This window comes from Eublepharis macularius, chromosome 5 (assembly GCF_028583425.1).
Source record: "Eublepharis macularius isolate TG4126 chromosome 5, MPM_Emac_v1.0, whole genome shotgun sequence".
In the NCBI taxonomy this organism is placed as follows: domain Eukaryota; kingdom Metazoa; phylum Chordata; class Lepidosauria; order Squamata; family Eublepharidae; genus Eublepharis; species Eublepharis macularius.
The window spans coordinates 3529921-3540504 of NC_072794.1; the positions used below are offsets into that span (position 1 = coordinate 3529921).

Genomic DNA, 10584 nt, shown 5'->3' on the forward strand with positions numbered 1-10584 from the left:
AGGAGCCCTCAAAGTCAGGAAAGGGCTGCCCAACTTGGAGCCAAGAGTCTTGTGTTCTAAACTGAGAGAGGTCAGCATCTGGCCCCTCTCCCGTTTCCCTCTTTGGCACCCTTTCCCCAAGAGTAGGGGTCTAGAAAAGAAGCCTGCAACCTCCTTCACAAAGGCTGTTCTCAGGCATGTGCGTGTGTCTATATATCTATATATACGTGACCCAGACAGCAGCTCGAAGGGGCAGCTGAGAACAGTCCTGCTCTAGCTCCAGTGCTAAGAATAGAGTGGGACCTGCCTTGGGAACTGCCATGTCCACTGTGGGCGAGCGGAATTGGGCTATTACGCTTTGAGATAGAAAGTCCCAAGGCTCATCGTCCATCAAGTGGTTAATTTTGTTGTTGTGAATGTCCAGCTCATTTTTTGGATAGGGCGGACACATCTAAGAGATGCTGACTGGCCCAAGGGTGGGAAGCTGGCATTTTAGCTTTGCAGAGGATCCCACTTGATGTCTGCACCAAAAGAGAGGTGGCCAGGGCAAGGGGAAGGAGAAATTCAAGTAAACAGCCAGTGGGGCACATTTCTAGTTCTCCTGCCTAAAACAGCCGACTGCTTGTTGCTTTGTTGCTTTGCATGGCCCGTAACCAAAAGTTTTTGCCTCACTATTGGGCTCCCCTCTACAACCATTTGTTAGCTTTCCGCTGATGTCCAAAAGGGAGAAGTGGGTGGGTCTCCCAGAAGAGGCTGTCGGCTCCCAGCCTGTTTGTTTGCTGGTGGGTCGTCATTCAACTGACCCAGTTGTCTGTCTCTGAACAACCACAGCTGGGGGAATACGTGATCCCAAGGCGTCACCATGGCTCTGGCGCAACCTGGTTGCCATGGACACCAGAGGCTGTTGCCAGCCTCCCTGGAGGGGGAGAGTAGGGAACGCCTGCTGCTTAATTGCCAGGTGCCTATGCAGTGAAATTGCAGCCCCAGCAGGGCTGGGCTCAGCCCTCTCCCTCTCTCCCAGAAAGAGCTGCTCTCATCGTTGGGATGCTGCCAGGGAAGGCCTGGAGTGGATTGCAGCCCCTGCCAGCTGCTTTTCATTTAGCAGCATCCAATGAGAGCGGGTGGGGGGTGGGGGGCACCATGTGCAAAGGGGCGAGGCCAAGGATCCCCTCCCAGCGTGCTGAAGCCTGGAGGTCTCCAGATAGAGGTGGAGGGGGGGCAATTTGGAGCACAGCGCAATATGGAATTCAAGAGGCTTGCACAGGGAGGGGAGCAAGCCTGGCCTTTTACTCTCCAGCTGCAATCAAATTTGAAAGGCGAGTCCAGCACTGAGAGGAACCACACCATAGAAGCAGGGAGAGGGCCACGGTAAAGGCATACAATTAAACATCCATCTTGTCTATAGGGAGAAGCTGTAGCTCGGGGGCAATGCATTTGCCGTGTCTGCAGAATGTTCCAGGGCATCTCTAGTTCAACGGGTCAGGTAGTGAGTGATGAAAAAGACCACCTGAGACACCGGGAGCTGCTGCCAGCCTCAGTAGACAATGCTGACCTAGAAGGACCGAGGTGTTGTACGATCCAGCAGTCTGCTTCTGGACTGGTAAACACTATTAGCAAAATGAAAGCTGGGCAGTAACAATGTTACGGAATGTTTACAAACATCCCAGCTGCACAGACAGCAGCAATGGGCCACGGAGGAGTAGGAAGTAAAGGATGGGAAGGCAAAGGACCTCTTGGAGGCCTGTGACTGAAGAGGCTGTCTCAGGAAGTGGTGGTCATGGGATGCAAAATGTCAACGTAGCCCCAAGTAGCCCAAACTGCCACAGGTCTCAGAGGATTTATCATTTTTATAACATTTAATTGAATATGCTAAGCTGGCACTAGTCCTTTTTATTCACATAAGAGAGGCATAGTGATAATGGAAGCAGGGTCTCTGAGCATGTGCAGAGGGCCTTTCCCAAATGCAGATGTATCTGGCCACTTCAGAAATTGGAGAGGAACTCAAGCTGGACCCCCAGCACCTCTTGGCTTATGGGTGCAGTGCTTGGGCACTGAAACTCACTGCCCACCTTCTGGAGCAAGCGCTGAACATGTCTCACCAGCTCTGAAAGTCTAAGCCTGTCCCTCCAACCACAAAATCTGCCCCAGGCTGCTAATTATGGGCCTGACAGGGACGTGCTCTGCAGCACAAGGGAAGGGGCTGGGTACGCTGCTTTAGCCCAGGATTTCCTCTTTCTGCAGATAAGTCTCTGGCTTGCATCCCCCCCCTCTTAAATCTCCTGTATAGCTTGGCAAGCCATAACAAAAGCCCCATATGGAAGAGGGCTGTGATTTTGCTTGCTTCCTATTTCAAGGGATGCTCCGTAATGGGAAATATTTCCTGGCATGAGCAGCTCTGCTGCCCACAAATAGGTGCTCTATCCAAACTTTTGCTAGTTTTTGAACTTTCATTTTTATGGCTTTTTTAAACATTTTTTATAAAGGTAATAGGAATATATTACAACACTTCATGAATGTTCTACCTATGTGGTGTAGTAGTCAGGGTTGGACTAGGATCTGAGACACTCAAGTTCAAAGCCCTACTCAGCCATGGAAGATTGCTGGGTGACCTTGGGCCACTCAAGCAGCCTAACCTACTTCACAGGGTTGTTGTGAGGATAAAACGGAGGAGAGGGAAATGGTTTTAAGTTGCTTTGGGTCCCTGTTTAGGAGAAAGGTGGAGTATAAATGAAGTAAGTTAATAAATTTTATAAGCTTTTGAGAACCACAGCTTTGTCAGATGCAACTTTATTGTAGCAATAGCTTTTGAGAACCACAGCTCTCTTCATCAGATGCATCTGACGAACAGAGCTATGGTTCTCAAAAGCTTATGCTACATTGAAGTTGGTTAGTCTTAAAGGTGCTACTGGACTCTATATCCAACCGGGTTTTTTTTTTCTTCTCCTGCAATCTTTCCACCCAGCTTTGGTTTTTGTGTTGACGTTGCAGCTGCTGCTGACATCTCCCCACATTTTCTCTTCTCTAGTCCCCTGCGGAAGCCTTTTCCCTGCACATTACTCTAACATTACAACAACTATAGTGATTGGAGAGGGAATAGGACTGATGTGGGCAGGAGCAGGTAAGAGGTTCACAGGACAGGCATCTACAGGACAGCTGCCTGCTTTGCTACAATCTTCTTGAAATGTCCTGATAAAGCAACTTTAGGACTGCAGGAAAGCCTGGGAGAAGCCACAAAGTGCCTGAGAGCACCACAATGTCGTGGAGAAGCAGGGCAGCGATGCCTTCCCCAGAAGCAGCCACGCAGGGCTGAACGTGCAGTGTGGAAATGACCGGCTCTGCAAGCCAAGTACTGGCTAGAACTTCGCTCACATTAGCTGCACTCTCCAGCGATGCCTTCCTCCCTATTATTATTAATAATAAACAACAACCGTGAAGGTATCGCTTATGCAACCAGCTGGAGAGTTCCTTGGGGCCCCTGCCAGGCAGTCCCTCCCTCTGCACCGGCTGGTTTTCCTTCTCCCGTGGATTTTCCATGCCTCAGCCCTGGGTGTGGAGGAGGCAGGGAGGGAAGGCGATACCATCTCACCCCCGCCCAGCCTCTGGCGGGCACGCCTGCCCTGCCGGGAGGGGACGCGCCTGACCCAGCCGCTCTCCCGGTCGCGGGCGAAACAGAGGCGCCCAAGCAAGCCTCCCGCCTCCCCTTTCCAGCACGGAAACGCTGCGCTCGGCCCCGCCGGCTCTGGCCTGAGGAGCTGCGGGCCAGGCAGCCGTTCAGCCGGTCAGGCTCCTGGGAAGCCGCGGGCGGCGCTCCGAGGCCAGAGCCCTGCCCCGGCAAGCGCAGGCGGCGGCCCGAGGCGGAGCCCCAGGGCGCCGGGCCAGGCCAGGCCAGCGACGCCCCGCGCCCTTCCCGGGCCTCCTCGGGGGAGAAGGCCGCCGCGCCCGCGCCTCTGCGGGGGCGCGCCTCCTCCCCGCGCGCGCCCCAGGCCCGGACCGACGTCACCGTGACGCACTCGTCCCCTCCCCGCCGCTGACGCGCGCGGCCGCCTGAACCCCTTCCTGCCCGGCCAGTGAGCGCTCAGCGGCCGCCTCGGGTGACGCACGAGGCCCGGAGAAGGGGGCGACGGCGGCCGTGCTCCGTGGGGGCTCTCGACGCCCTCGGCCCGCCCGGCCTGGGTCTCCAGCCCGGCTTCCTGCCTCTGCCCGCCCCCGGGGCCTGGTGAAGCAGCCAGAGAGGCAGCGAAGGCGCCTTCTGCGGGCCCGGAGGCGGCGGGGCCAGGCGGCGGGAGAGCTGCTCTCGAGCAGAGGTCTGGACTGGAGGCCAAGCCTGCCCGGCTCTCGCCCCCGCCAGCAGCCGGTCCTCCTGTACACTGCCTCAGCACGGGGGGGGGGCGTGCAGTTAAACATCCGTGCAGGTGTTCTTTTTCTCCATGCATTGACACTTCCAGCCGAGTCCCCTTTTGTGCGTGTGATGCGCCAATTCATGGCAACCCTATGAATGAAAGACCTCCAGAACGTCCTATCCTTAACAGCCTCAGGAACTACAATGCCAAGACCACGGCTACACAGCCCGGAGAATCCACAACAACCATCTTAACAGCCTTGCTCGGATCTTGCAAACTGGAGGACGTGGCTTCCTTTGTGGAGTCCCACAATCTTGCTTTGGGTCTTCCTCTTTCCCCTCATGCCTGCCACCTTTTTGTAGCCTCCTAAACCAACAGACATCACTACCGCCTGTGGCCATGATCACTCAAGCCCTGGGCAGAGAAGCACTCCTGAAGCCCCTTGATTTCATGGGGTGTTTTCAAATTGCAGTATGGCTGGAAAGGGAGGAAAAGGTTCTTAGTGGTGCAGTTAAACGATTTCAGATCCTCTTTACATGCAAAGCAGCTGCTGGGGGGGGCAGCTCCTAAGCTGCAATCAAGGACCCTGAATTTCCACCGCAAAGTCCAGCCCTCAAGGCATCACTACCCACAACGTGCCTCATTTTACAAACCCCGTTTTCTCTCCACTGAAAAGCCCCCAGTGCTTCAGCCTTTCAACTTGGGAAGGTGCTCCAAGTCCTGGGTCATTTGGGGGTCCTTTTTCGGCCCCTATCCCAGCTCATTTGAGAGAGAGAGGGGACCGGAACTGTGCAGAATCCCAAAGGCAGGGAACCAGGCATCTCTCCGAGGGCACCGTAATGCTGACCACTGTTCTCCAAGGGGGAGACGCGTCCAAGCTCTGTTTCTGCCTTTCTAGCAAGGCAGGATTGGCAAAGTGCAGCTGGCGGCGCTCTTGCCGGCATCGTGGGGCAGCCAGGCCAGCAGCTGGAGCACTGTGTTCAGCTGGTAAGGAGTTAAAGAGAAGCTGATCTCTTTGGCTGAGAGGCCCCTGAAGGAGCCTGACCTCACTGGGGGAGGGAGACCTGGAGAGGGCCAAGAGAGGGCACACCCCTTCCAGCTGTCACGGATGCCCAACCAGTGGCCTGGCTGTCATCTCCTCCCATAGCAAAAGGCCAAGCTCAGTGATTCAGCTTGCGGCAAAACACCAATATCCACCCTAGGCCAGGTCTAAAAGTGGCTGTGCTACAGCTGGATTTGCTTTTGCTTGAAATCCTCTCCCAGTCAAGTACTCTCCTCCTGTGGGGCTGCCAGTTAATCCCTCCCCACCCTGCTCCCGTCTTTAGAAGCTCCCAACAAACCAGCCAGTTTGCATAGATCTACCCACCCAAGCAAGGAGGCAGCCGAATTACTAGCTCTTAAAACCAGAGGAGTTAGCCGTGTTAGTCTGTAGTCGCAAAATAGTAAAGAGTCCAGTAGCACCTTTAAGTCTAACCAACTTGATTGTAGCATAAGCTTTCGAGAACCACAGCTGTCTTCGTCAGACGCATCTGACAAAGAGAGCTGTGGTTCTCGAAAGCTTATGCTACAATAAAGTTGGTTAGTCTTAAAGGTGCTACTGGATTCTTAGCTCTTAAAAAGTGCAAAAGTCTGAACAGGAGGGGGGAAAGCTTGCCGCCGAGTGCTAACAAGAGTTTTGAAAGTGACCTCTGTTCCTGCCGAAGACTGAGATATGGTGCATACAGGGGTGGGGATCATTCAGCCTGCAGGGGAAATCACCCTGCATATGCTCAGAGGCATAAAACCAAAGCTCACTGTCAACAGAGGTCAGAAATCTACACAAAGTGTAGATTTGCTATTTTGCTATCGATAAACCATCTTCAGCAAGTCCCCTCCTGGGTGGCTGAAGTTCAGCTGCAAGACAGGATGAGCTCCAAATTGGGGCAGAGCTGCGCTACAAAACGAAACCAGCCATGTTGGGTCCGTGCACTGGTCTGTCTGTCCCAGGACTGGCGCTCCTATTACCACAGAGTCTTCAGCTGGAGGAGGAGCCAGGGACCTTCTGTGTGCAGAGCAGGGGATCCACCACAGAACTATGAAAACATGAAGCCCCAGGTGCACCTTGGCGCACTGAGCTCAGTCTCCTCTGGCTGGCCACAGCTCTGCGTAGTCTAGAGCAAAGAAAGCTCCTTCCCAGCATCTGCCACCATCTCAGAAACTGAAATCTTGACCCAGCTAGCTCAGAAGTGTCTCCTCTAAATGACCATGGTTGTCTACAGTCTCAAAGAGAGAAGGGCCTTCCATAATTTCTGCTACCTGAGGCCCTTTAACTGGAAAGGCCCAAAACTGAACCCAGGCCTTCCATGGTGCTGCTCCACCGCTGAGCTATATTCATCCTCCGCTGGTGCAATTGCAATTACCTCACTTGCTGAGGGAAAGGATCCCATTTTCCAAAAGGCACCACTGTTGCTATTTGAGTGCTGAGGAAATCTCTCTCACACACACACACACAGGTGCACTTCCTGCACCAAAGTGGGCATTCCTCCCCCCCGCCACCGCTTTTCCATTATATCCTGGTCTATTTGAGCACCTCAGATCTTTCCCAAACATACACCACAGAGAGAAACTTCCTTAAGGACATATTGACGTACCCAGCGTAGTAGCATCTCAGCATGTCAAAAAGTCCGCCAGCAGCATGGGAGCAGCTGGGTAGGGTGAACACTGCAGAAGCTCCATTGCAGCTGTGTAGGAAAGCCTTCCACCACAGCAGCCTCAGCGGGGAGAGCAGGAAAGCCAGACTGGGAAACCAGCTAAGTAGTCTGAGCTGAGAGAATTCTCTGTGTGCGTCTCTGGCCTGTTCATGGCGAAAGGGCTCCAAAATTCTCGGTTTCTCCAGTGGCTGTCTCTGACTTGTCCAAGCCATTATTCATAGGAAGATGTTTTAATTTCAGAGGTGACTGCTCTCTCCTTCCCAGGCACTCCAGAGCATCAAAACAGTGGACTGAGAGCCAAACTACAAGTGACGCCTGACACAGGTTGGACACTTGTCAGCTTCCATCAAGTTTTGATGGGAAATGTAGGCATCCTGGTCTTGCAGCTGTAATGGAGAGCCAAGACCAGGACGCCTACATTTCCCATCAAAACTTGAGGGAAGCTGACAAGTGTCCAACCTGTGTAAGGCATCACTTGTAGCTCGGCTCTGAGTGGGAGACAGCAAGGACCCTCCCCCATCCTATGTTCCTGTTCTTTGTCTCAGCACCCCCACTCCAAATCAAGGCAAGCAGATGGTCCCGAGTCCCACTGAAAAGGTTCTTTTGGCAGGCTGCTGATGCTGCGATAGAAAGCTCCACTATCCTGCAATCGGTTTTAACGCCTTTGCATGTTTCAGTCTGATTAATTGGGAGCCTGGAAGAGCGGGTCACTTGGGCTTCTTCTGCTCCCAGGGAAAGATCCGTTGCCAGCCCCCACATCTGCTCCCAGTTAACCTTCTTCTTCTACCCCCTTCCCAAAGGGGCCCCTCCCTCCGTACTTCCAAGTCTTGATTGGCTTCCTGGAGGTGGAAGAAGCCCCCCCCCCCGTGCTCCAGCAAAGCTTGTAAGGCCAAGCCGGGTCTCAACCAGTGGGCTCGGCCTGGAAGCCCCCGGAGGCTCCTCTCTGGCTTGGGCCAATCCAAGGGGCAAGCAGCAGCCCTTCTGCACCCCCAAAGCTATGAGGCTTTGATCCGATTTGGGCGGGGGAGGGGCAGGACTTGTTTTTCATCACGGTTTCCCTGTAAAGTGAAGCAGTTAATTCATGGTTAAAATGCTTGAGCCTTTTCGATTCAGAAAAAAAGACTAATGGAGTTGTACATCTGGAGAGAGCAGGGATAACTTTCTCTCTCTCTCCCCAATGTTAGCACAATAGTCCGCTGAGAGCAGGTGGAAGAAGGCCCTTCTTCAGTCAATGCACGGTGGAACTCGCTGCCTAGGGGAATGTTAGCGGCATTCGTGGGATTCGGCAGAAAAGGAATTATATTAATGGACGAGAAATGAGCCGCGGAGGACGCTTCGTCATGAAGACAATGCCCGTCCCGGCTGCTGGGGGAGGCTTGGGCCTCCGGGCCCCCTGCCATTGGCCTTGCCGCCGGACAAGAGTTGGTTTCGGGATGCCGGGCTTGTAGCCAGACGCATCGGGACGCTCCTCAGTCCTTGCTATGCTAGTAACAATGAGCCCCTCGGTGCACGGTCTGTGTTTGCGGGGAGCGCAACCAATAAGAACAACAACAGCAACGACCTCCGCGCTCCAAGCTGAGCGCAGCGAGCCGCCCCGCCCTTGAGCAAACACCACGTGGCTCCCCTCGATGACATCAGCCCAAGAGGCCGCGCGCTGTTGTGCAGTTTACGGAGTCGGTCGCCTCGGCGACGGGGCGCCAGGGGGGAGGGAGCCGGGCGCGAAGGGGCGTGGCCGGTCCACCCCCGCCCCTATGCAAATCCGCTTCCCGCGAGACGTCATCTACAGCCAATGGGAGGCGTACGCGGTGAGCTCATCGAGCCAGCGCAGGCTATAAAGTGGCGGCGCGGAGGCAGGCGGCCGCTTAAGACGCGCGCGGGCGGAAGAGGGCAGGCGGGAGGCGCGAGCGTCGTCCGCACGTCGGTCTCCGCGCCCCCCCCCCCGCCACAGCCGGCGGGGGCGAGGATGGACATTCCCTTCTACCATGACGAGGTGCTGACGGCCCTGGCGCCTCCCAGCCCCGGCCTGCTGCAGCCCTTCCCCGACGGCGGCGCCGGCACCATGATGAAGAAGGAGGCGCTGGCCTTGGCGCTGGGCGAGCAGGTGGCGGCGGCGGCCGGCCTGAAGGCGCCCGACGGCGGCGGCCCGGCGGCGCTGCTGGCCGCCGCCGCCTCGCCGGAGCTGGGCCTTCTCAAGCTGGCCTCGCCCGAGCTGGAGCGGCTCATCATCCAGTCGAACGGGCTGGTGACCACCACGCCGACCAGCGGCGCCGGCGCCTTCCCGTTTGCCAAGGGCCCCGACGAGCAGGAGTTCGCCGCCGGCTTCGTCAAGGCGCTGGAGGACCTGCACCAGCAGAGCCAGCTGGGCGGCGTGGCGGGGCCCGAGCTGCCCTCGCCCGCCGGCCCGGCCCCGGAGCCGCCCATCTACGCCAACCTGAGCAGCTTCGGCGGCGGCTACGCGGGCGAGGGGGGCCCCTTCGCCGGAGCGCCGGCGCGGCTGCCCGGCCCGCCGCCCAAGGACGAGCCGCAGACCGTGCCGGAGGTGGGCAGCTTCGGCGAGAGCCCTCCGCTCTCGCCCATCGACATGGACACGCAGGAGCGCATCAAGGCGGAGCGCAAGCGGCTGCGGAACCGCATCGCCGCCTCCAAGTGCCGGCGGCGGAAGCTGGAGCGCATCTCGCGCCTGGAGGAGAAGGTCAAGAGCCTCAAGAGCCAGAACACCGAGCTGGCCTCCACGGCCAGCCTGCTGCGCGAGCAGGTGGCGCAGCTCAAGCAGAAGGTGCTCAGCCACGTCAACAGCGGCTGCCAGCTCCTGCCCCAGCCCCACCAGGTGCCGGCCTACTGAGCCCGCGCCTGCCCGCGGGGCGCCCCGGAGCAGACCAGCAGCGCGCCCGGCCTCTGCGCGCCGGACTTCCTGGGGCGGGGGGCGCCGTCGCGGCTTCTGCGCTTTGGACACGGGCTGCTGGGGAGGGCGGCGGAGCGCCTCCCGGGCAGAGGAGCCGCACATGGACGGAACTGCGGGGGGGGGGGCTGGCTGCTCGAAGGCGCCTGCGCCACTCCCCTTGGTTGGGCCCAGGACTTTGGCTGGACGCCGCCCCGGCTTCTCACGAAATATGGCTTCGGCCGTACCGTATTTATGTTAATATTCGGCCCCGTCATTTTTTCTTGTCGTGGGGCCCTTTTTCTCTTTTTTTGGCCTTGTATGCATCACATTCCATAAATCTTATTGCAGGAGTTAAAATGTCTCGTCTGGTTTTTGAACGGAAAAGGGAGGTGGCTTTGGGACAGGATGTGTAGGTTTCTTGCTCTGGCCCCCCTTCAAGCCCTCAGCGAGGCGTTGCAGGCCAAAGCCGTGTCGCAAGCGCCCTCTGGTGTCTCTTTTAGGAACCGAGTCCTACTGCGGGGAGGTGGGGGGGCATTGACTAATTTTCTAGGAAGGTGGTTTCGGGTGGGTAGCCATGTTGGTCTGTAGCAAAGAGCAAAATTCGGGTCCAGGAGCACCTTAAAAGACCAACTAGATTTCCAGGGTGTGTGAATCAAAGTAACTTAGCCAGATAACAAGGAGTAGAATCTGCAAA

The 10584-nt window shown here is 56.6% G+C and overlaps 1 protein-coding gene across 1 annotated transcript; it reads left to right on the top strand.

Moving 5' to 3' along the window:
• Positions 1-8883: 8883 nt before the first annotated feature.
• Positions 8884-10240, top strand: JUND (JunD proto-oncogene, AP-1 transcription factor subunit). Its single transcript, XM_054980556.1, has one exon. The coding sequence runs from the start codon at positions 8973-8975 to the stop codon at positions 9849-9851; it is 879 nt and encodes a 292-aa protein (XP_054836531.1). The 5' UTR covers positions 8884-8972; the 3' UTR covers positions 9852-10240.
• Positions 10241-10584: the final 344 nt, after the last annotated feature.

Coding starts and splice junctions, on each gene's coding strand:
- JUND (XM_054980556.1), top strand. CDS start 8,973: ATGGACATTCCCTTCTACCATGACGAGGTGCTGACGGCCCTGGCGCCT.